This window comes from Centropristis striata, chromosome 6 (assembly GCF_030273125.1).
Source record: "Centropristis striata isolate RG_2023a ecotype Rhode Island chromosome 6, C.striata_1.0, whole genome shotgun sequence".
NCBI lineage: Eukaryota > Metazoa > Chordata > Actinopteri > Perciformes > Serranidae > Centropristis > Centropristis striata.
The window spans coordinates 26,833,362-26,861,021 of NC_081522.1; the positions used below are offsets into that span (position 1 = coordinate 26,833,362).

A 27,660-nucleotide genomic window follows, 5' to 3' on the forward strand; every position below is an offset into this window, starting at 1 on the left:
CATTTACCTTTTTGCTTGAATCTCCATAACGTATATCAAAATTGTGACAGGAAATATGGTCGGAACAAGATAAATGCAATACAGGACATCCTATTAACGGATTAGACTTGTTAAATGGGTTTAAACTTAGCCTTGTAACAAAAAATAAGCTTATACGTCGTATACGTCGCTTAGGGATTTAATGAGTTAAGGTGAAGCATAAAGCTGAATATGGGAGATTCTAGAAGATTTAAAGTGTTTGTTACATAGGTGTCACCATGGGTTCTTATGGGTTAAATCGTTCTGTTTTAACATACTTAAATTACTACATTGCTGGCTTTTCTTGCATACCCTCCATACCCTTGCAAGTTTCTATGGCAGTCTAAGCTATGCGCTGTGCTCCACCTGTATAACTGACTGCACTGGCAAAGATGTCCACCAGATGGAAGCAAACCTTATCCGAGATCTTTTGTACATGAAGGCTGCTGCTCAATGTCTTAGAATGATTGATAGTTTTTATCATGCTTCTTTGAGCCTCATTACTAACTGGAAGATGTCCACTCACCATTGTGAATTATACTCTGGGGTAGGATGGCCTGCTCTGGCCACCCCAAGGGCTAGTCATTGGTATACTTTACTTTATAAGGCAATATTGGGACTGTTGCCTTCATACATTTGCACCTTAATTACTGTGAGAAAGGCTGGATCTTATTCTCTTCATTCACAAGATCAGTTGTTGCTTTCTGTCCCTTCTGCTCGTACAGAGTTGGGTAAAAGGGCTTTTGTTTACTCTGCACCTTATGCTGGAATATACTACAGAAAGACTGGAAACTAACTGACTTCATTTCTTTGAGCACCTTTAAATCCAAACTGAGTTATTGAGGCCAATTCCACAATATGCACTTGTTTCTCGTAACACGTTTAAGGTCTGTGTCTTATGTAAGTTTGGCTGCAAAAAAAATCTTTCCATTCATTTCAGTGCAAAATGAGAAAACTTCTCACTTGATTTATTACCTCAGAAATGTTTATTTAGGACAACACTATGGTCTCAATCACTAGTAAAAAAACTTCAAGACAATTTGATGTTAATAGTTCTAATAATGACCTCATTTAGAAGAAAATTGAAGATAAAGAATCATATGGTTTGGGGCGTGGCTACCTTTGATTGACTGGTCACTAACAAGGTGAGCCGTCGTCAGGAGAGAAGCAGAACAATGCGTATCCACGGCAACGTGTCAATAAAGTTATAACGTTATATAGATATATTAAAAAAAAGGGCGTTTATCGGTTTGGTCTCATAACTTTGACCCTTTCACTGTATTTTCACTTAATTTATTAGTTTATTTGAACGTTTTGTTCAGTAAAAATGTCTTGTTCAGCGTTTGGTTGGACTAACAGACACTCCAAGGAGTCGCTGTTCAGTTTTCTGAGGTAAGGTAATGTACATTTTGTTTTTGTTTTTTGCTAGCTAAAACTAACATCCCAGTTAATGCTCCAGTTAATGCTAACATGAATTAGCAGCGGCTTCTCTCAGTCAGGTTGAGGTGTAGAGAGGCTGTAGTCAGTGATCAGATCCCTCTCGCTCCTCCACAGTCCAGATATGGTCTGCTCCCCGTATCAGAAACAAGATGGAGACACAAGATGGCGACACAAGATGGCGACGAGTGTAGTGGACGGGCAGTCCACAAACCAATGGGTGACATCACGGTCACTACGTCCATTATTTATATACAGTCTATGGTTGGAATGTTAATGTGTTTTCAGTTTGTTTAGATTTTGGAAGAACTAAATAAACTCTGAAATGGTGATGGTGTGTCATTATGTTTTATTTCTATAGCATATTTTTAAGGTGCCACAATGGAGAACTTGAGGTAATCTCGAATCAGTCTCAACTTTGATGACTCGGACTCAAACTCAGGGAAGGGTGACTCTACTCAGACTCTTCTTGGTGACTAGGACTTGGACTCGGACTCAAAGAAGAGTCTGAGTCGAGTCATCAATACCATATATTGATGACTCAACTCAGACTCTTCTTTGGCGAGTTGGACTTAGACTCAACCACTGGTGACTCGACTACAACACTATTACAAATACAATGTTACAATGGCATACACAATTTCAAGTATACACTTGCACGGAGGAGAAAAAAAAAAAAAGGTTGCAAGTGCACGTGTGACTTGTTGTGATGACATCGTAGCTGTGCTGCGCAGCACCGGTCAGACAGTATTGTGGCCATAGCATGGTTGGAATAAACAAAGTTGAGTCGGGCTGCTCTGTGCACATATCGAGGATGACGCAGGAGTCTGAGGGATTTAATTTCAGCGAGGCAGTTTGGAGTAAAGTGGCAGGTAATATTCCTGAGTTGAAGAGCGGAGTATTAGCGGATGAACAGAGATGCAGCAGCTAGCTGCTAGCTGCTAATGACTGGTCTACAGAAGAATGGAGAGAGCAAACGGAGTAAGGAAGGTCCAATCTGGAGGCAGACGAAGGCCAAGCCCGGGTAGAGACATTGGAGAGATAGCGGCTAGCAGGCCTAGAGCCGGGTTGTTCGTCTCTGCGGTGGGTTGGAAGAGGGCAGCAGCTAGTGGCTAGTGGCCGCGGTGAGCAGACAGGACCAGACGAGGAGGTAAATAAAAAATAAAAAAAATAGTGCGATCGTCAGCACGCTTGTTAATCAAAGACGTTAAATGAAAACAGTTTGAAATCAATGATCAGTTTAAAGTTAACGCCGTTTAGGTACCGAAACATGGTACCGTTTGATTTTACATGAATCGGTACTCGGTAGTACCGACGGAATTCGGTCGGTACCTATAAAAGTACCGAATTCGGTACCCATCCCTAAATACATGAGACATTTAGCAGTAAAATGAGACAGTTTGTTACCCACGCATGGAACAAACAGTCGAGCCAAAACCAAGCCCCACCATGCAGCCAGTCCAAACTCATTTTCCAGCTAAACAGTCACTAATGGCTACACAGCTCTCTGAACAGGTAAAACACCCACTGTGGCATCACTTATTAGATAGTAAACAGTCAAAGAGGAAAGCTACGGAAACGTTTGACAGAGTTTATAATATGTGTAAACAAAAAGCTGTCATTGTGGAGAAGTTTGTACAACCTCCAACTGAGTTGAGATGTGGCTCCAAGTATTTTATCACTACTGTCTGCTTAACTTTGCTCTACCACACTGGTCTGAAAATGTATAGTAGCAATATAGTTGAAAAATTTTAAATATTATCCAGCAAAGTTACAGTACAGAGTTAATTTATTGAAAATGAATGAAAACTGTTATGATCAACATCCACAACCAGCATCTAATGTGATGGTATATGCACATGTATTCTGATTCAATTGATGGGTGGGAGACAAGAAAGTGTTTTTGTTTTCAGTTTTAATCTTGAATGATTGTTTGTTTTATGAAAGGTAGTTACAAAAAAAAACAATTTAACACACACGGACACGCACACGCACGCACACACACACACACACACACACACACACACACTCAAACAGTTTGGCGTATCCCACTATTGGTCTTCGAAGAAGACTTTAGCCATGGCGAGGGCAACCTTGGCAACCTTTTTGTCCTTGGCGTCGGGGCCCATGTTGGTGCGTGCCAGGCCTGTCCAGTATTGCTCTGTACGGCTCTGATAATCCGTCACCGTCTCTCCCTCTTTCACTGCAGGGTGCTCCTCTTCATCTGAAAACACACACAGGTTTCCTGCTAAATCAACCATCACCTTTAAATGAGCCAGTCTGCTCCAAATTTGCCAACATAAATATCTGACCAGTAGAAATGGTCAGAAAATGATGATGGAGCTTAGAATAACCTGAAGAAGAAAAACATTTTTTATGTTTGGCACAGATTTAGCAGAAAACAGCAAAAAACTATGGGCATGGACGTGGAGGGATGTGGACTTTTACCGAACGACAAAATGCAACCAGTTACAATCAAGGTAAAAAATAGTTTTGGATTTTTCATTAGTTTTAGTTTTAATTTCGTAGTGGTTTTTTGTTTTCAAATTCAGTTAGTTTTAATTAGTTTTAGTGTTAGTTTTAGTTTTTTGTAATGGGGTATTTGTTGGGTGGGAGATTCAATAAGGTCACAATAAATGTTCCTTTATTTCCTTTGTCTGATCCATCTCAGCCCCAATAAGTTTATTAAGTCATAAAACCAGATAGATTAAATAGATTTCATATCAATTAAAAAAGGTTTACGTATGAAAAAAGTAGACAAAGACGAAAACGAAGGACATTTTCACTATAATTTTAGTTTGTTTTGTAACCTCACAATACAGTTTCAGTTAGTTATCAGTTTTTTTAAAAGTCGTTTTTATTTTTATTTCAGTTGACAGTATGTTTTTTCAATTCTAGTTTGTGTTATTTCGTTAGTTTTCGTTAACCATAATAGCCTTGGTTACAATACAGCAAATGTTACAGCAGGGATTTTGAAGCTTGACCAAGCGGCAACCTCCGGGTCTGACCAGTGAGGCAAACCAGGAAGTGCCTTCAGCCTGTATTCTATCCATAATCCAACAGGGGGGCGCTGACGGCAGCTGCAGAAGCACTTGGGTCCATTCATCTCAATACAAAAATGAGAAAACTTCTCACTTGATTTATTACCTCAGAATTTTTTCAGGACAACACTATAGTCTCAATTACTAGTAAAAAATCTTCTTCAGCCTGCTGGAGGTGTGGTATTTAAGGAGCTAATCATTTCCATGTTTTCTGGAACTGTCAAATTATTCAAAGGTATTGGGTTGAGATTCATCAGAATGTGCAGAATGTGTTCTCAATTGTTTTCCCCTTTTTATTTGAAACTGTGTATCTCTGTAACATAATACTAGACGGCTTTAGCAATGGAGACAAGAAACTGCTTTATATTCTTTTAGCAGCAAGCAAAAAGGCCATTACCAGAAGATGGCTCAAGCCTGAGCAACCAAGACATGAGGACTGGATCAACATTATATAAGAAATCTACAAAATGGAAAAAGGGACTTTTCAACTAAAATTGCAAATGGACTTATTTTACAAAACTTGGTCAAAATAGACAGAATATGTCAAGCCTATAAGTTCTGACTTTATGTAAAACTGTTGTTTGACTAACGTGCTGCAAATGATGCTAGGAGAAAATGATGAAGCTGTGTGATATAGGTACCCCCACCCCAACTATTCCTGTTCTTTGTTCTGTATAAATAATAAAACAATAAAAAGTGAATTAAATTTGATGGCAATTTGATGTTAATAGTTAATGGCCCCATGTAGAAGAAAATAGAAGATAAAGAATTGTATCATTTGGGGCGTGGCTACCTTTGATTGACAGGTCACTAACAAGGTGAGCCGTCATCAGGAGAGAAGCAGAACAATGCGTATCCACGGCAACAAGTCAATAAAGTTAAAAAAGGACGTTTACCTGTGTGGTCTCATAACTTTGACCCTTTCACACTGTATTTTCACTTAATGCCAGTTTATTTGAATGTTTTGTTCATTAAAAATGTGTTCAGTGTTTGGTTGGAGTAATACACACCCCAAGGAGTCGCTGTTCAGTTTTCAGGTAAGTAACATACATTTTGTTTATGTTTTTTGCCAAAACTAACATCCCAGTTAATGGAGCACTAGGGTGTAAAAACCAGCCGAGCCAGTCGGCAACAGAATAGGGTTCAGTAGTCTCTAGGGACACCATGGCAGAGGCAAAGAGACCAGAGAGGACGTTGACAAAGGAAGGTAAAAAGTAAAGAGACGAATAGGTGACAAGAGCTGGTACTGGCTTTGATGTAGAAGTGCTTAGTGAAAGCGAGACCTACAGGGAACCAATCTTAACGTTGATGGTGTCATTATTCTATAGCCATTATATTGTATAATCAACATTTACTTCATAATGATAATATATGGGACATAGTTGAAGATGGACTGGACTCCAATAGGTTTCAATAAATAAATAGTTAATTCATTAAGTCATTTTTATAGATATTTCTGACCAGAACAACTTGACACACAGTGCTGAGCTGCATCTCAAATTTATTAACCCATTTAGGCCTAAAACGCCTGGAAAAAAATGCCTGGAAAACCTCTGGGCGATTTTGAAATTCAACAGAAGATTTTTCAGCCTCTGTAGCAGATAGAAATGAAATTCAAGGAGTATTTGAGAACTTATACCCATGGCTTTCATGAGAAGTTGAGTTTATTTGTCCAAACCTTCAATAAAGTTTTTTTTAAAAATCAACAAACTCAGCAAATGTTACATTTGACTGAATAAAAATGCTATGCATAATACTAATACATGCCCATTAGCAAGATGCAAACATGATATGACCATTGGAAGAAATAGACATAGTTCTCATTAGCCTACTGTAATGAAAAATAATAATAATAATCATAATATTAATAAATAATAATAATACATTTTGTCTATATTGCACTTTTCAGGGTACTCAACGACGCATAAAGTAATATAAGACATAAACAGTCTTGATTTCTTATATCATCGTCACAATCAATTAGTATTATCATTGTTATTATCTCCAGATGGCCACAAATCTGTCTGTTCTTTGGTGGAAATATGTCGTCTAAAAACATATTCCTCATCCATAAATCCCGGTCGTTTGGTTCCACCTTCTAACTTCACCTGTTTAATGTTATCATATCCTGATCTACAAACTTTGCTTTTTGCTGATTTTACATCGCATGAAATGTGGAAAAGACAGATAAATAGGAGACAGTGAAGAGGAAGAATAATCCCTTACCTTCCTCCTCCTCGCTTTCCTCTTCAGACTCCTCCTCCTCTTCCTCTCCTTCTGCTCCTTTCGCTGCCTCCTCCTCCTCCTCCTCCTCCTCATCTTCCTCTGATTCAGACTCTTCCAGCCACTCCTGTGTCTCTGTGGAGAACAAAAATCATAAATCAAAATGAAACCCCACATACTGCTGTCCCATCTTTCATCCTCCAGGTCCTCTCCTGCATCACAAGATATTCAAACAACACAAATCAGCATAGTGGCAGCTGTAGAGCTTCTTGCTCAGTTCTCACTGAACACATTTCTTATCTACGTGTTACTTCACTTTGCTGCTATTTTTGCCTTTTTCACTCACTCGGGTCCATTTCAACCAGAACCTCCCACTGGTCCATCTTGTTCAGGTCCAGACAGTAGAAGTCATTCAGGGTGAACTGGCGGTCGCCGACCTCGAACATCCCTCCGTACAGAAAGAGCTTTCCCTGACGCACTGTTGCCATGGCACTGGACCTTGCGCAGGGCTCCACCAGAGGTGCGGAGGCTGAACGTGAATACATAAAAACATGTGATGTTCAACCTGTTGTTTTTTTCACACATCTTAACTTAGTTGTGTGTGTGTGTGTGTGTGTGTGTGTGTGTGTGTTCTTGTACTTCCTACTGAGAACTGGAACACATTTTTAACCAACAGAGTGAGGGCATTTTTGCAAAGTGAGGACATTTCAGCCGGTCCTCACTTCTTTAACCCATTGACGCCGGGAAAGCATTACCGCATTTCTACCATTAAAACCGGGAGCGCTGTTGCGTCACTCTACCATTAAGGCCGGGACAGCGGATATGTCATTTTGTAGTATTTGTATTTTTTTCCACCTATTTTCGGTCTCTTGGCCAATGAAATGCATCAGAATCATGATCAGAATACATGTGGGAGTGTCGCAATGCAACATTGGACTTTTCCAGAACTTTAAAATCATGACGGAAGACGACTATAGCGGAGGAGCTCAGCAGTAAGTGACGGAAGAGATCTGATGAAAACAGCACCGATGATTTTATTGCTGATCCGGACTTTGAACCCTCGGAACCAATCGACCGGCATTTATGGATGAGGAATATGTTTTAGACGACATATTTTCACCGAAGAACAGACAGATTTGTGGCCATCTGGAGATAATAATATTATTATTAATAATATATTAATATTATTAATAATAATAGGCTAATTGATTGTGATGATGATATAAGAAATCATGACTGTTTATGTCTTATATTACTTTACACGTCGTTGAGTACCCTGAAAAGTGCAATATATAAAATGTATTATTATTATTATTATTATTATTATGATAATTATTATTATTTTATTACAGTAGGCTAATGAGAACTATGTCTATTTCTTCCAATAGTCATATCATGTTTGCATCTTGCTAATGGGCATGTATTAGTATTATGCATAGGATTTTTTATTCAGTCAAATGTAACATTTGCTGAGTTTGTTGATTTTTTAAAAAAATGTATTGAAGGTTTGGACAAATAAACTCAACTTCGTATGAAAGCCACGGGTATAAGCTCTCAAATACTTTTTGAATTTCATTTTTATCTGCTACAGAGGCTGAAAAATCTATTATTTAGTAGGTGTTGAATTTCCAGAAAAACTTCAGGTTTTAGGGGGTCATTTGAAAATCGCCCATAGGTTTTCCAGGCATTTTTTTCCAGGCGCCTTAGGCCCTAATGGGTTAAAGGCTTTTTGGAGAGTTTAAACTTTGTTTTAAGGGTAATTACGTTTATGTTAGGGTTAGAGTTGGGCATTTAGTTGTGATGGTGAAGGTTCGGCTAAGGGGCTCGGGAACAAGGTTATTATAGTTAATAAAAACAAAACGAAATAACGAAAACTAGAATTGAAGAAACATTTTCGTTAACTGAAATAAAAATAAAAATGGGAGTTTTAAAAAAAAATTATAATTAACTGAAACTGTATTGTGTGGTTACAAAACTAACTAAAATTATAGTGAAAATGTCCTTCGTTTTTGTCTTTGTCAACTATTTTCATACATATGAAGATGGATAAGACAAAGGAAATAAAGGCAAAATTTACTGTGACCTCTTTTAATCTCCCACCCAACAAATACCCCATTACAAAAAACTAAAACTAATAAAAAATAAACTAAAACTAAAGCATTTCAAAATAAATAAATACAAACTAAAACTAAAAATTTATTAAAACTAACTGAATTTGAAAACAAAAATTCACAACACAAAACTAAAACGAATGAGAAATTCCAAATTATTATAACCTTGCAAGGGAATTCACTATTCCAATGAGGGTCCTCACAAAGATAGAAGTACAAGAGTGTGTGTGTGTGTGTGTGTGTGTGTGTGAGTGTGTGTGTTTGTGTAATCTTGCCATCCTCCTCCTCCTCCTCTTCCTCGTCCTCCTCCTCCTCGTCCTCCTCCTGAGCCCCAGGGATCACTTCCTTGATGGTCATCACTGTGCCGTCCTCAGTGACGATCTCCTTGATGACCTCGGTGGGTCCTAAAGGTGCCCCCTCCTCCTCCTCCTCCCCCTCCTTCGCTGTTGCCTCCCTCTCTGCTCCACCCTTCTTCCCCCTTCTTCTTTTCTTCTTCTCTGATTTATTTCCCTGGACAGACAGAGACAAAACCGTTAATGATCGAAGACACAGGCGGAAGCATCGATACCATGCAGTTGTCTGGCAGCTCCCCTGAGTGGCCCATGGCTACCAGTGGGGAGAATTTATAAATAGAATATCAAAATTGTTGGCTATTTTTTTTTATGTCGATCCAGGCCATCTTGCCCTGCGTTGTCCAACCACATACAGTCGTGGAAAAAATTATTGGACCACCTTTTTCCTTCAATTTCTTGTTCATTTTAATGTCTGGTACAACTAAATAAAATATATAAAATAAAATTAAAAAAAATAAAAATATAATGATAACAACAAAAACAGCTCAAAAGATGTCGAAATGTTTGACATCAATCACAGCATGGATTTTTCTATGGTGATCCTTAAGGTTTTGATGTGATATTTTGGAGGCATTTCCATCATTTATCTCAAGTGGTCAAAAATAGTAAAACATTTGTACCAAATCAGTGCAACAAATGGCAGCTATCCAAAAATTGAGACACACTTGAGCATTGAAAATGGCTTTCATATTCTCATACCATAATATTACCAGTCTTTATATACTATAATAATTTTTAATTGATTCATTTTCATTACAGATTTATGACTAAAACATCTCGTCTTGACACTTCAGGTCCCTACTTCTGTGTGGCATCTAATGTTGACCCGCTTTCTCCCCCTAAAAAGCCCCTACCCCTCTCCCTCAGTTCTCTATAGAGGAGGCAGAATGTTAACGAGTCGGCAACCTCCCGGTCTGACCAGTGAAGCAAACCTTATCTTATCTTATCTTATCATATTCTTTCAAAAATCCAATAGGGGTCACTAACGGAGGTTGCAAAAGAAGTCCGCTTCTATCTATCTCACTGCAAAATGAGACGACCACTCACTTGATTTATAAACTAAAAATATATTGGTCTCAATCGCTAGTTTCAAGTCTTCCTCAACACAATATGGTAAATAATACTTCCAATTAGAAGAAAATAGACGATAAAGCAGGATATGATTTGGGGTGTAGCTACCTTGTGACTGACAGGTGGCTAACATGGCAAGCCTTCAATAAGGACAGAAGCAAAACAATGCGTATCCACTGTGTACATCGAAACAGCCGTGAACTTGTGTTCCGTGCTTTCGTATCAGAACTTTAAATCTTTTACAGTGTGCTTTTATTTAATGAAAGTTTATTTGAACATTTTATTAATTTAAAAATGTGTCTAGTCCAGTTACTAAAAGACTACTAAAAGACACTCCAAGGAATCGGCTGTTTTTTTCCCAGTAAGCAACCTACATTTTGTTTTAGCGTTAAGAGTTTATATTTAAAAACACCCGTTATTGCGCTTCCCCAGTACCAAATGTGGTCTCTCCTGGCCTCAAAAAACAAAGATAAGCGAGTCTGGCTGCAGACCTGCACTGTCAGGACCAGAAGTTGCAGACCTGCACTCTGAGGTCTCCTGCACTGTCAGCACCGGAAGTTGATTCGAAGCCTTTCAAAATAAAAGCGAGCATACTGGAAGCACGTATTTTTCGTTCCCCAAGTTTGTGTCTTGGGTCTTTATTTTATGTATACATTGTGAAATGTTTGTGTATTGATGTGTTCAATTAAAAATATTTTCCAATAGTATATATTTCGAGTTCAACTGGATAAGGTGAAAAAATGCAAGAAAATATCAAGATAAAAACCAAACAAAAAAGACAGTCTGGCTGCAGACCTGCACTGTCAGGACCCCTCGTTGCAGACCTGCACTGTGAGGTCTCCTGCACTGTAAGGTCCGGAAGTTGTTTTGAAGCCTTTCAAAATAAAAGCGAGTATACCAGAAGCACATATTTTTCGTTCCCCATGTTTGTTTCTTGGGTCTTTATTTTATGGATACATTTTATGTGTAATTATGTTTATGTGTAATTTTAAAAAAGTCCAAAATTGGTTCTTTCAAATTAATATAATTAAAGATGGCTACAGCCGTAACGCTTAACTCAATGCTTCAAACAGGTCACCATGACGACGTCCATTATTTATATACAGTCGATGATGTTGACAGTGAGTGATGTCACAGTGCATCAATTGTACAACTGCATTATATTCAACAGGTCAACAAAAAAAAAAAAAAGATTTTCAACAGGTGCTGAGCAAGGCCCTGTAGCTTACCCTGAGCAAGGCCCTGTAGCTTACCCTGAGCAGGGCCCTGTAGCTTACCTTGAGCAGGCCGGGGAACCAGCGGTTCTTCACTGTGTCGTACAGATAGAGGTCGTTGTAGAAGTCGCCCTCCAGTGTCTCCTCCTCTTCCTCATCACAAACCCCACCAAACAGCACCGCCCGCCCCGCTGGGCCCGCTGCCATGGAAAAACCAGAGCGAAGAACGGGCTTGTTCCCAGAGGGGCTCACCCTGGACCAGGACCACTTCTCTGGGGACAGAGAAACAGTCAAGATAAGTAAAAAATCTAAATCTATTAAACCTATACCGCCCTACAAAGCATAACTGCAGTAACTACATTTTTGGTCCAAATTGAGTTATAACTACTCCTTGATGTCGGTTTTATCTTGTGACAAAGTTTCAGATTTCAATTTTGCTTTATTTCAGAGAAATAATTATATAAAAAACACAAAATCCAACTCAAAACCAAGCAGTAATTGCACTTACCACGGTCTGCTTTGGATATATATACTAATTTAAACATAAAAATAATAGAAATTATAAGTTTATTTGAAAGGGAAATTTTTATCTAGATAGTGATGAAGTAAAAAAAAGTTAGATAAAATGCTATAAATATAACATTTCTTTATAATATTGAGTCTAAAATACACAAATCTTTGAATGGAGTTGTTAAACTTTAAACTTTTAAACACACTTATAACAAAATCAATTTGAAAATGTTTATTCGCTGAAAACTAAATATAAAAGCTGAAAGAAGACAACAACATTATAGTTACTGCACTCTGTTAATCATTACTATTAGAACCTTTTACAGCAAAACCAGAGTGCAGTTACTACATCTTTGGGGTCAAAGGTCAAATAAATCATCATGATTTTTGAGCACAAAAATGACATCAATACACGTAGAAATAAGTGTTATATCACTTATCTACATATAACCAATTTTTAAAAACTTTAAAAAACCTTTAAAAAACGTTAAAGCAGTTTTTTCAGTTTGACCTTTTGCCTAGTTACTGCAGTAAGACTTTGTAGGGCAGAATAAATGTTTAAAATTTGTATTGTAAATTTGTCTTTAATCATTTAAGATTTTTGTACCTTGGCCATCTTTACCCTCTCGCTTGAGAAGAAACATGTCAGTGTGAATGGTCCCCTTCTCCACATCCTTCTTGACTCTCTAGACAAACACACACACACACACACTCACACATTAGGCACCACACCACAAACAGTCAAGTATTATCTATACGGGAGAGGCACACATGCACACACTCACCACTTTAGAGTATCCCCCGTAGACGATGACACCCATGCCGTCTGGCGTGGCGGTCATCAGGCAGGCGGAGCGTGGGGGGGGGGGGCGGTGCCTGATGGAGTGAGGCGTGACCAGGAGAAGGAGTCCAGGGAGAAGGAGTGGATGTCATTGTAGTAGATAAAATCCCTGCAGGGGTAAAAAAGGAGGAAACTGAAAGACACATACAACGAGGAGCTTGAGGAGCATCACCTTTATGACCTTTTCAGTTTAGAATATATTTCTGTTTAGATAAGAATCCAGATCTCATTCTTAAAGCTGCATTGATCAGTTGATGGTGGTTAAACTCCATAAAAAGCTTATATCAGACACATTTGTCCAATAAGTCGAAGCTTATCCTTTCAGCTGTTTTGGGCTTCTGTTCTGGCTCTTGTTGTGTTTTTTTTTTTTTTCAAATTCAGTTAGATTTACTTAGTTTGTAGAGTGAGTTTCCTAGTTTTAATTAGTTTTTATTTTCGGGAAAATGCTTAGTTTTAGTTTGGTTTTTATTAGTTTTAGTTTTTTTGTAATGGGGCATTTGTTGGGTGTCAGATTAAAAAAAGTCACAATAAATGTTTCCTTCATTTCCTTTGTCTGATCCATCTTATCCTGTTTATTAAGTCATAAAACCAGATAGATTAAATAAATTTCATATCAACCAAAAAGGTTTATATATGTAAAAAGTTGACAAAGACGAAAACGAAGGAGATTTTCACTATAATTTTAGTTCATTTTAGTTAGTTTTGCAACCACAAAATACAGTTTCTATGTTTTTTTTAAAAACAGTTTTTATTTTTATTTCAGTTAACGAAAATGTTTTTTCAATTCTAGTTTTCGTTAACTATAATAACCTTGATGCTAACTGCTCCATTAAATTCACCAGTTAGTAGTTAACTTTGATTTTTTTATCAATCAATCTATCGCTTAATTTCTCGATTAATCTATAAATTATACTAACAAATTTACCAAAAATAAAATGTTAAAAACGTATCATTTATTTTTAAATATTAAATTCGATAATCTTCACTCAAAACAAACAAATATGAAAAACAAAGTATACACTGCAGGGCATTATTCTCTATCTGTGTTTACACTCCAATATAAAGTCCGTCCAAAATGCAAGACGTGTGTTCATTTAACATAAAAGGAATCTTAACTCTATTTATCTATCTTATCTGTCTTAACTGGTTTCACAGTTATGTATAAAATCTCTGAAAAATAAAATCAAAATAATCGTAATATACAGTCGTGCACTGCAAAAAGGTGTGTCTAAAAACAAGGTAAAAACACTAAATCTGAGGGAAATGATCTTGCTGCATGGACAGATAATTTCACTTGACAATATTTCTTAAATTAAGATTATTAAATCTAGAAATAAGCATGTTGAACACTTAACACAAGAAATTAACTCTTAAAACTAGATAAATTAAAGCTGCAAGCAGTGATGAACTGGCCCGAGCAGAGTGACCTGACAATTATTTGTTTCTTACCAAGATAAAAAAAAAAACTTTAGATTTAGAAGTGTTAGATAATTTATCTTGTTTTAAGAGTTAATATCTTATTTGAAGTGTTCAACATGCTTATTTCTAGATTTAACAATCTTAATTTAAGAAATCTTGTCAAGTGAAATTATCTGTATTATATGCAGCAAGATCATTTCCCTCAGATTTAGTGTTTTTATCTTGTTTTAGACACACCTTTTTTGCAGTGTGAAAAAAATTATTAGACCACCCTTTTTCTTCAATTTCTTGTTCAATTTAATGCCTGGTACAACTAAAAGCACATTTGTTTGAAGGAATATAATGATCAAAACAAAAATAGATCATAAGAGTTGAATTTATGAGCTGATACCTAGACATTTTCCATGGTTTTCTTGACAATAACCAAAAACACAATCATTTATAATCGTATATTACGTTTGGGCAGAGAGAAAAAGTAAACAGGAAGTAAGGTGCCGTCCACCTTGCTCGCACCGCCGCCGTCTTGCAAAAACAACCCGGGATGCTCCAGCTTCAAGTGCTTATGCATTGCCATCATACTGCTGTGATATGCCATTTCTAATTTCATGTTGTTCGGTCTCCGCACAAAATACTCCCATACTTTGGGTGGTCTTTTGCGAGGTTGTTTCACCTCAGCCTGCTTTCCCGTGGCCATCTAACTTTCTCTGTACTTCCTCTTACTTTCTTCGCGACACATTGACTTTACATGAATCGACATATCTACACTGCAAAAAACATGAAGCCTACCAAGTATTTTCTTCTTATATCTAGAAATAGTATCTTAATTATATTGTTTTTAGTATAATTTACCTACTGACCATAGCTTTGTGTGCTTATTTAGTTATTAGTATTAGTATTATGTGCTTATGTAATGGTCTTATTGTTTAAAGACTTGTTTTTAGGATTGACATTTTGAGCTTTTTCATGCTTTTCAAGCTATTCAACTGTTGAATATGGTGAGTTTTTACCTAAAATATTGGCTCCAATTGAGAGTTTTAGTTGCAGTTTGAATGTTATTTCAAAAGCATTTTTTATCACCAAAACGTGCTTGTTTCAAGTATTGTTGGCTTATTTTAATGTTACTACAGTCGGGCTTTTCAAGCAATAATTGCTCAAAATAAGTGTATTTGGACTTATTTCAACATATCATTGGTTTTCCAGTGCCTAGATATTTTTTTTACTTATTTAAAGAATTCTTACAAAGAAAAATGTACTTACTGCACTGGCAGATAATGTAACTTGTTTCAGGCATGTATTTGCTTAATTCTAATTATTTATCCCTTATTTTTTGTCAGTTGGTTTTTGCAGTGTATGTAGTCGATTACATTGATGAAGTCGATGTAACAGCCACCCCTACGTATCATCCTTGTTTATTATCCAGTAATCTTTTGCCTACCTGTTGCTCTCATGGAAACCTCCAAACACCAGCAGCTGTTTCTTGCTCAGGACCATCCGGTGGCCACTGCGACCTGACGGACCACCAGGCGCCCTGGACAAAAAAAAAAGCACAACATCATGCACCTATGGGACTTCTATGGGCTGAACTATGTGCCACCAGAACCTGAATTTGAATTATTCATATTTGAATTTGAATTGCTTAACTTGAATAATTGCATTAAAAAACTGAATTTGAATCACATAATTTGAATTTTTATTGTTCAGTTTGAATCATTGCATTAAAAAACTGAATCTGAATTGTAATTTGAAATTTAATTTATTAGTTTGGAACTGAACATTCAGCTCTCACAATTCAAATTCAATTTTCTGCAATGAACATCCGGGTAGTTGAGGCAGAGCAATCAAGCGCAGAAGACGGAGCTGCTGATTGGCCGAAGAGGCGCCATGGCAACCAGGTGGCAACCAGGTGGCAACCAGGTGGCAACCAGGTGGCAACAAATGTTACAAAAAAAAACGGAGGTGCTGATTGGTCGGAGAGACGCTCTGCGTATCTGCGCTGGATTGCTCTGCCTCAACTCCCCGGATGTTCGTCGCAGAAAATTGAAATTGAATTTTGCGAACTGAATTTGAATTGTGAGAACTGAATGCTCAGTTCCAAACTAATAAATTCAATTTTAAAAATACAGTTCAGATTCAGTTTTTCGAATTGAACAATACAAATTCAAATTATGTGATTCAAATTAAGATTTTTAATGCAATTATTCAAGTTAAGCATTTCAAATTCAAATATAAATTCAGTTTCTGGTGGCACATATTTCAGCCCATAGACTTCTTTTACTCGGCCAAGCAGTAATTTTATGGAGATGTAAATATTTCATTACCTGTGCAATCAATTCCTGATTAGGCTTACACTACAGGAAATAATTAACTAATCAGGATGTCCTCATGAATTAATTTAATATGAAATAGTACCCCTGGCCACCCTCACATCCCTGGATCAACACAATCAATCTGCCAATCATTACTTACTCTTCATTACTACATTTATTTTTATGACCCTCTGCACGTACTTGATGTTCTCCCATGTGTGTGTAGCCAAGTGTAGCACCCAAAGGTCCTTGTAGTGGTAGAACTGTTCCCCATTTGGAGAGGCAAACTCTCCCCCAAACACCCAGAGCTGACCCCCACCCTGGGGAACCACCACGGCCTAAGATGGGGGACAGGAGGGAGGAGTGAGACGGAGGGGAGGAACAGAGTGAGGGCTGCATACACAGAGAAGATAAGGAGGTTTGATGTCCTCAGATGGAATTGGTTTTCTTGCAACAGGCCATCAGCCTGATGACATTGCTGATAAGTTCCAAAGTTTCCTCTGGTACTAGAGCAGCCTGCCCCTTGTGGTTTAAGTGAAGAATCACATAATAATTTAAGACCTCCAAGTACAGGTGCATCTCAATCAATTAGAATATCATAGAAAGTTTGTTGATGTCAGTAATACAATTCAAAAAGTGGAAATAACACATTATATAGATCCATTACACACAGAATGAAACATTTCATGTCTTAATTTATTTAATTTATTCTAATTATAATGATTATGGCTTACATTTAATGAAGACCTCAAATTTAGTGTCTCAATAAATTTAATAATACAAAAGATCAATTATAAAAAGTATGTTTAATATGTAAATGTTGGCCTCTGAAAAGTAGGTCCATCTATATGACTCAGTACATGGTTGGAGCTGTTTGACTTGAACTATTCTGCCCTACAAAGTCTAAATACAGTAACTAGGCATAAGGTAAAACTGAGAAAAACTGCTTTAAAGTTTTTAATGTTTTTTAACTGTTCAGCCAAATTGGTTATATGTAGGTAAGTGATATGACACTTGTGACATATTATTTATTTATGTATTGAAGATGTCATTTTTATGCTAAAAAGTCATGATGATTTATTTGACCTTTGACCCCAAAAACGTAGTCACTGCACTCTGGTTTTGCTGTAAAAGGTTCTAATGGTAATGATAAACAGAGTGCAGTAACTATAATGTTGTTGTCTTCTTTCAGCTTATTTATATATATATATATATTTTATATTTTGTTTCCAGTGAATAAACATTGTCAAATTGATTTTGTTATAAGTGTATTTAAAAGTGTTTAGCAACTCTATTCAAAGATGTGCATATTTTAGACTTAATATTATAAAGAAATGTTATATTTTAGTCGTAATATAATTTTATCTCACTTTTTTACTTCATCACTATCTAGAAAATAATTTCCCTTTTAAATAAACGTATAATTTATATTGTTTTTATGTTTAAATTAGTATATATATCCAAAGCAGACTGTGGCAAGTGCAATCACTGCTTGGTTTTGAGTTGGATTTTGTAGTTACTGCAATTTTTATATAATCATTTATCTGAAATAAAACAAAATTGAAATCTAAAACTTTGTCACATGATAAAACAGTTATAACTGTTATAACTCAATTTCTACCAAAACTGTAGTTACTGCAGTTAGGCTTTGTAGGGCAGTCCTGGAAATGGACTTTTCCATCATATTCTAATGTATTGAGATGATCCTGAAAAAGCACTACCAGGGTCTATCAGAAGATATTATGAACATAATAATATAATTTCATTTATGTCATTCACCTCGTCTTTGCTTACTTAGAAGTGGTTCTGTGTAACTGACACTGCAGCTGAGAATCATTCAAGAAAATCAAATGAAGAGTGTTGTGTGTGGGTGTACCTGGTGAGAGCAGCGTGGGGGAGGAGGGTTGGGGATCTCTGATTTAATCCAGCTGTTCTTCTTGGTGTTGTAGAAAAACAGATCGTTGTAGAGGTACGTCTGAAAAAGAGCCAACAGCTTTAGAAATGAGGAATTCATTCAGTGGAATTTCTGCTGTAACAATGACAAAACAAGTCATGCCTCCTAATTGGGGAAGGGGATAAATAATGTCTTAAGTTAGGCTAAATTTCAGCGAGGGAAAAACTGACATGGCCATTTTCAAAGGGTCCCTTGACCTCTGACCTCAAGATATCTGAATGGAATGTGTTGTTGGTGTGTGTGGTTGAGTAAAGACGTACAGACTTGAAAATCCCATTTAGATTGGGGCAAAAAACATACAGTTTTTCTCATACAGTATAAGATTTAAGGCTGGGCGATATGGACCAAAAGTCATATCCCGATTATTTATTATTATTATATTTAGCTGAATATCGATAAATAATATATCCCGATATTTTTATCACAAAGTGAGAGCAAATGATCAGTTAAAGTCAAAGTAAAATATGACATGTCACATGTAGTTTTATTGAAACCTTTTATTTAAGTGAACCTACATACTGTAGAGTATCTTTACTTTATTTTTTAAATCAAATCTCCATAAAGTGCACATTTAAATATAAAAATATCCTAAAAAGAGCCTATGAAATAAAACAAGCCAATCTTTTTCTGTAATAAATATATTTATATGAGCAAAGAATAACGAACATTACAAAACAACTAAATATAACAAACCCTAGTAAGGGCAGCATTTATATAGATGGATGGATGGATGGATGGATGGATGGATGGATGGATGGATGGATGGATGGATGGATGGATGGATGGATGGATGGATGGATGGATGGATGGATGGATGGATAGATAGATAGATAGATAGATAGATAGATAGATAGATAGATAGATAGAAAGAAAGTTGAACTATATCGATATGCGTGATATGGTCTAATTCCATATCACATTTTAAAATATATCTATATTTTTTAAGCGATATATCGCCCAGCCCTAATAAGAGTGTTATTTTCTTAAATGGTGTATTTAAATATTTCTGCATACTGGGCACTACTAACCTACTAAACTACCAAACAGTCTTAGATTATGACTGGAAAACTGAGACTCTTGTGGATTCAATGTGCTAAATTGTATTAATGTGTGATGATGTTAGTCCCTATAATAGCATTTCTATGTGTTGAGAGCATTTTTTAAACTTGACCTCACTGATCAAAATGAGCTGCTGTGACCTCTAGATCATCACAGCCTTATGAAATTTTACAAACACAAACTAGAGACCTAGAGTATTCAAAGGATGTGCAGCTTTTCTAGGTATATTGACCATATATATATGTATATATATATCCTTTATTTAACCAGGTAAAAGTCTTATTGAGATTTTTAAAAAATCTCTTTTCCAAGAGAGACCTGGCCAAGAAAGCAGCATAAAAAGAGACAAGTTACTACATTTAAACACAGTTATCATCGACAATAAATACAAATAAATACAAATACAGCATCACAACAACAGTGAAGGAGCCTCAGTAGCCGACATACAAGGAGCAGTCACACTGACCAAGGGGAGAGGTTTCTTTGTCCTTTAGAATCGAATGAATTAGAATGCCTGCCATCTAATTGCCAAGAAATGCAATTCTTACAGAAATCTCCAGAATGTCAGAAGTCTTATATAACAAATCATAGCGTGAATTTTTATATGGGTCTTGGTGTCTTAATGTGATACTTTGGAGGGATTTTGTCAGTGTTCAAGCTGTCATAAATAGTTACATTTTCACCCAAATCTGTGTTTCTGCAACAACTTATGAGTCAGAAATAAGCATGGGAATGCCAAGCATAAACTCCATCATAATGTTTAAGCCCTTATGCACATTACAGGACAAGAACAACTTGACACATAGTGCTGAGCACATCTCTGTGGTATCTAATATAGATTGCCACACCTTAAAAAAGACAAAAAATTGGTCTACATGGGTTAAAGAAATTGATATTAGTGCAGCAATTCTTCCTAAGTTTGTGTCTGTAAGCATATGGACACTAATTAAACGTCACTACATTGAACCTTCTACTCATTCAGTCATTCAGAGTATTTTCTCCTACCTTCTTGCCGTTGAAGAATTCTCCTCCAAACAGAATGAGTTCATCTTTCTCAGGATGGGCAGACAGAGACGCACTCAATCTGAAAAACATATTTAAAAAGACGCCACAAATTAAGATAACGTACATTCTACTACTGAGGCTGAACAACATGGAAGACACTTGTGACACTTCTCAGAACATGTATGCTGACCTTCAATTATTCTATGAAATCTCTCAATATCTATTAGGGTTGTCACAATACTAAAATTTTCAACTCGATACCAATACTCATATTCATATTACTATTACTAATACTCATATTTGTATTAACAAGTAAATTGCAACATGTAAAAATTAACAGAACCACAGGTTAAATATTTATAATAAAAAACAGAAACTGCAACTATGATAACAAGTTTCAGATACTCGATACTTTTGAAAATGAGTATCGTATCCAGATACAACGTTTTAGTATCAATACTTTTTTGAGTATTGATACTTTTGACAACCCTAATATCTATTGGAGGGAATGGGACATTATTCCCAGAATTTGTTTTTTTTTTCATTTTGACTTTTTTCTTGCGACTTCGATTTCTTTCTCGTTATTTTGACTCTTTTGTGCTTTCGACTTTTTTTTCTCATTTTGAATTATTTCTCGTGACTTTGACGTTTTTCTTCTCATTTTGACAATTTTCTCTGGACTTCAACTTTTTTCTTGTTTTTCTGACAATTTTCTCTTTATTTTGACTTTTTTTTCGTGATTTCTACTTTTTTTCTCATTTGGAATTCTTTCTCGTGACTTCAAATTTTTTCTTCTCACTCTGACTTTTTTTCAGGACTTCTACTTTTTTTTCATTTTGACTTTTTCTTCTTGACGTTGACTTTTTTTCTTGTCAATTTGACCTTTTTTTTAATGATTTCCACTTTTCTTTCTCATTTTGACTTTTTTCTCTTGACTTTTACCTTTTTTTGGCTTTTTTCTTGTGACTTTGACAATTTTCTCGTTATTTTGACTTTTTTTGTGGTTTTCACGAAAGTATCTGTACTCTGTGCAATGACAATAAAGTTGAATCTAATCTAATCTAAAGCTTTGACTTTAAAAAAAAGGTTCTCCTGTTATACAGTATTTATGTTCACTTAAATAAACGGTTTCAATAAAACTACTTGTGACATGTTATATTTGGCTTTGACTGATCATTTGCTCTCACTTTGTGAAAAAAATATCATGATATATATCGTATATCGATATTCAGCCTAAATATATCAGGATATGACTTTTGATCCATATCGCCCAGCCCTAACTGATATCAAACATGTAGGACGACAACAACTGCAGTATTTTATCAAACTTTCCTCAACTTTAAGCTTCACTGCTCTGAATTTTTTTGAATGAAACATAAAAAAGCCTAACTTTGCAGAGTTATTTCAACAACTTCCAACATGATATCCTGACACACATGGTGACTATAAATTCCTTAGATCTTCTAATTATATTTGATACTATATCCAGTATATTCCCAAAAGTGAGCCCACTACGGCCTCTGGAAAAAAAAATAAAAGGGCGCAAATACAGCAGCGGGCTGTCAGAATGCAAAATATTGATACTTGGTGGCTATGAATCCATATAATATCGCCACACAAAATACCACATTACTATGCTGTATCGATTCTCTCCCCACCTCTACAAGTCTGTATTTGCATGCTATGGGGACAATAGAGTAGAGCTGAAACAATTAATCGATTAATCGAACAATAATCAATTATTAAATTAATCGTCAACTATTTTAATAATCCAATAATTGGTTTGAGCAGTTTTTTAAAGACAAAAGTCCAAATTCTCTGATTTCAGCTTCTTCAATGTGAATATTTCTGGTTTCTTTGCTCCTTTATGACTGTAGAAAAGGCCCCAAAGTTAGGTCATATTATGTATTATGTTCAGTTGTAGGGTGGTTCAGCTTATATAGTAGCGCTCCCCCTGCTGGTTCAAAAAGGTAACTGACGGCGCTTGGTCAGACACGGGTGTGTGCTCCGGTGAGACGGCAGAGTGAGAAATAAGCAGCTAATTAACGTCACGTCAAGTGGTCTGTGTGTGAATGAAAGTGAGCATGTCTGTATATGATGTTGATGTACTGTACTTACGTTGCTGTAGTTGTAGATTATGTCTGTTGGTCTGATGTGTAGCTGTAATATTAGCCATGCGGTTGCCGTTTCAGTTAATTGTAGCATTTAGCTCATCTGCCTCAGTCCGAGTGTATGTCACGTCACATGTTATGTTATTGTTATCGCTCTGACTTATAAGTGTGATGTTTACAGTGAGTGTGGTGTAAATGTTACTATGTGATGTTGTTTATATATGTGTTAGTAAGTTAGGTGAAGTGTGTTTCAGAAGTGGGATAGTGTTAATTACAGGCTTTATTTTTACTGCTTTATTATGTTTATTAGGGATTTAGAGTTTATTCTTTATTCATTTGTATATTTGTTATTATTCCTTTGATATAGAAAAAACACAAATGACCTTGCCTGCAAAGAGAAAAATAAATCACCTGCACTAGCCATCACCTGCCTCATCATTTGGACCCTCTAGATGTTAATTGGCCTTAAGCTGGTGCTCTGGCCGGCACTCCGGTGTGAACTGTGTGACAAACCCCTGAACTAACGCCTAGTCCCAGTTTCTTCACTACAATGACAATAAACTGAATATCTCTTTGGTTTGTGGACAAAACAAGAGATTTGAGGATGTCATCTTGTGGTTTGGGAAACACTGATTGATATTTTTCAACATCTTCTTGACCAAACAACTAATTGATTAATGGTTTAAATAATCGACAGATTAATCTATAATGAAAATAATCGTTAGTTGCAGCCGTACAATAGAGTTAAAGTTAAAGAGCATGATGCAGTCTTTCACCTTGGTGATGGAGGTGGACATGTTGACTCTACAACTTGGGTCTTCTTTGCATCCAGATTCTGAAACTCGGCAATCAGAGCCTCCAAATCCTCCTGGAGACAGAGACCCAGCAAGGGAGGGAAAAAGAAAACCAGAAGGATGTAAATGGCTGCTGTTTGTAGAGCCACAACAATTAGTCAATCAATGACTGGATCTCCTGAAAAAAATCATCAACAATTATTTGATGATCATTAATGTGTTACAGTATTTTTTTTTATGCAAAAATGGCAGAGTATTGTTTTCACCCTTTCAGACATGAATATTTTATGTTATATTATCATGGTCACAGGCTTCCACAACCACTATGACACCTATAGTCTCCATATACAAGCAAGCAATAAAAATCATGGGGCAAAAAAACAATGAAATGGCATCACTGCCGCATCTTAAGGAAACACAATTTCTCCCTTTTGAAAATTTTATTAAGCTCAGTATTTTAAGATTCATTTTCAAATGTTAATATAATCATGTGTCAACACTGTTTTCTGAAGTGGCCGTCAGGCGTCAAAGCGACCACAGAGCAACCACACCAGCATCCACTGGTGATTGTAAGAGTTGTTCCGATTCCAGTATCGGAAATTGCTCCAATACTGCCGAAAATGCTGGCATCGGTATCTAGGGATGGGTACCTTTCACATTTGAACCGATACGGTACCGATACCCGGTACCTGGGAATCGGTACCGGTACTCAACGGTACCAATTTTCGGTACTTTTGCGTTTGTTTATGTGGTAATAAATGTTAATTTGTTTAATAATAAAATCAGATTTTTTCAATTCAACATATTTATTTATCAAAATATAAACTTTAAAAAATATATCAAAACAATATAAAATCCAGGATGAGCAGTGCTTTATTGTTGAGTGAACGTGCATTTTGTAACATGAAGGTTGCAGTGTTATCAAAGAATGCAGAGGAGCGCTCTCAGGTGGCAAGTGCACGGAGGAGAAAAAAAAAAGGTTGCAAGTGCACGTGTGATTTGTTGTTATGACGTCGTAACTGTGCGGCGCAGCACCGGTCAGACAGTATTGTGGCAATAGCATGGTTGGAATAAACAAAGTTGAGTCGGGCTGCTCTGTGCACATATCGAGGATGATGCAGGAGTCTGAGGGATTTAATTTCAGCGAGGCAGTTTGGAGTAAATTGGCAGGTAATATTCCTGAGTTGAAGAGCAGAGTTTTAGCGGAGGACCGGAGATGCAGCAGCTAGTTGCTAGCTGCTAATGACTGGTCTACAGAAGAATGGAGAGAGCAAACGGAGTAAGGAAGGTTCAGTCTGGAGGCAGACGAAGGTCAAGCCCGGTAGAGACATTGGAGAGATAGTAGCTGGCGACTAGCAGGCCAAAAGCCGGGCTGTTCGTCTCTGCGCCGGGTTGGAAGAGGGCAGCAGCTAGTGGCTAGTGACCGCGGTGAGCAGACAGGACCAGACGAGGTAAATAAAGAAAGAAAAAATAGTGCGATCGTCAGCACGCTTGTTAATCAAAGACGTTAAATGAAAACAGGTTGAAATCAATGATCAGTTTAAAGGTAACGCCGTTAAGGTACCAAAACATGGTACCGTTTGATTTTACATGAATCGGTACTTGGTAGTACCGACGGAATTCGGTCGGTACCTATAAAAGTACCGAATTCGGTACCCATCCCTATCGGTATCTGAGAGTACTGGAGTCCAGGCACCGATCCGATACCACGTAATTTATTAAATTAGTAATCTATTTACTGGTTCGCTCGTTAGTTAGACTATTTACATTGCAGCGCACATAGAGAGTCTGGGTGCTAATGGTGCATTCAAGGTCTACACGACTGTCAGAATTTTCGACATTGTTCCGAGTTCCAAGTTACAACTTTGAGTGTAGATTAAACACACCATACGGCGTTACGGTAAGAACGTGTTCAAAATAAAAGCAAACACATGTAGCTTTCAAAATAAGAGCACATGGATGTGTTCACCACAGAATATACAAGAACCCTTATTCTCCTTTACAATAATTCTCTGAAATATGCAATGATTAAGATGGAATAGTGGCATTAGAATGTGCGAGTGGCATCAAATTTAGGCTTTCAGGGCAAAAATTTTCCCCGGGGGAGTATGCCCCAGGACCCCCAGAGCTATTTACTTAAGTTGTTGTTGCACTACTGTTTTGTATACTGTTTTATTTAAAAATAAATGGCTTGAATCTGCTGTATTTATTCATGTTTTACAAAGGGTTTAACCTGAGCCAGGCCTTACCACAATGATAATCATATCACAGTCCTGCAGGTGTAGTATGATATTTTTTTTTTTAACATACTAGTGTCAGATCGGTACTCGGTTTCGGCCGATACCCACAGCACAAGTATCGGAATCGGTATCGGGAGGGAAAAAAGGTTATCGGAACATCTCTAGTGATTGTCTCATCCCACAATGCAACACTTCTTTCTGCCGGTCTGCTCTCTCTGTAAAGGGCCAAACTCTGGAACTCTCTACCCACTGAGTTAAAATTAGAGACCAATAGTAAAGCTTTTAACAAAGGACTCAAACAGTGGCTAAAATCTCATCAACAGCGCACACATGAATAGTTCTTAACTGGTTTTCTTCTTGCTCATATTGCCTTCACTCTGTTGTCTTTTTATGATCCTTATCCTCCTTGAAAATTTCTTTTACTTCTTTGATTTCTTTTTCCCATTGTTCTGTTTTTTTCCTATCTTTGTCTGGCCCTTCCTTTTTCCATTCTTCATTTTTCTTTTTTATTGTGCAATAATACAATACAGTAACATGGACAGACAGGGAGTGAATATTAAACAACCACAATAATGGTACCCCTGTGTGTGTGTGTGTGTGTGTGTGTGTGTGTGTGTGTGTGCGCGCGCAATTATTATTATAATTATTAATATATGATAATAAATATTATGTATCACTATTAGGCAGAGAAGGCGGTACTACTAAAATGTAAATAGAATAAATAAAATAAAAAGAAAAAAGAAAAAAAATATATATATATCCTTTTTCCATTCTTGTTATTTTAATTGCCCTATATTTTCAGTGTTGCGAATTAGCACTTGTGCTAAAACACTTAAACAATGCATCTGGTCTGTCTAAACAAGGCATTTAGACACTACCTTGGACTATGAGATAGTGTGGTGGACATGTTTCACTATTTTATGACATTTTATAAACCAAAAAAATCAAAAGACAAGGAGGGAAAATAATTTTCAGATTGAAAAATAGTGAAAATAATACTTAGTCACAGCCCTATTCTGCCCTACAAAGTCTAACTGCAGTAACTACACAAAAGGTAAAACTGAGAAAAACTGTTTTTAAAGTTGCTGTTTAAAGTTTTTAACGTGTTTTTACTGGCCAGCCAAATGTGTTATATGTAGATAAGTGATATGACGATTATTTCTACATGTATTGAAGATGTCATTTACAAGCTCAAAAATCATGATGATCTATTTGACCGTTGACCCCAAAAACGTAGTTACTGCACTCTGGTTTTGCTGTATATATATATAAATATATATATATATATATATATAGATATATATATATATATATATATATCCAAAGCAGACTGTGGTAAGTGCATTTACTGCTTGGTTTTGAGTTGGATTTTGTGGTTTTTGTATCATTATTTCTCTGAAATAAAGCAAAATTGAAATCTAAAACTTTGTGACAAGATAAAACAGACATCAAGGGGTTCATTTTTAGTTTTTACACAATTTTGACCAAAAATGTAATTAATGCAGTTAGACTTTGTAGGACGGTATAGGTCAGTCCTAGTAATATTGCTAGTCTGTACTGATTTAGTTTGAGGATACAGTTTTAATGAACATTTGTCGTTTACTGTGCAGTGAACAGACTTATAGCTAGCCAAAGTTCATTTCACAACATCGCAACAAAGCTGTCTTATTTCTGTCATATGAAAAGTACAAATATGAACATGTGTGGTTAGAAGTTGAGTCCAGTGGTGGTTCAGTGTTACCTCTTCTCGTTTGGACCTCTTTGAAACCTTTTTCTCCATCTTGGCAGCTGTCTTCTCCGCTCCCTTCACCTTCTTCTCTTTCTTGCCTTTTTTGCCCATGACTGCTGTGATGTACTGACAGATCTCTCTAAGTTGTTGTTTGTTATTTTAAATGAAGTCGATGTTACATGGAAATCCAAACACACTCACATGTCCACTCATGCCTTCCATCC

The 27,660-nt window shown here is 36.6% G+C and overlaps 1 protein-coding gene across 1 annotated transcript; it reads right to left on the reverse strand.

Moving 5' to 3' along the window:
• Positions 1-3,226: 3,226 nt before the first annotated feature.
• Positions 3,227-27,660, reverse strand: klhdc4 (kelch domain containing 4). The gene is given in 14 exon segments (XM_059336046.1): positions 3,227-3,679; positions 6,723-6,854; positions 7,066-7,248; positions 9,106-9,340; positions 11,532-11,740; positions 12,586-12,664; positions 12,764-12,844; positions 12,847-12,928; positions 15,674-15,766; positions 16,746-16,882; positions 18,421-18,519; positions 20,563-20,641; positions 23,450-23,541; positions 27,449-27,660. Coding segments are annotated over 14 exon segments (1,773 nt in total). The 5' UTR covers positions 27,548-27,660; the 3' UTR covers positions 3,227-3,506.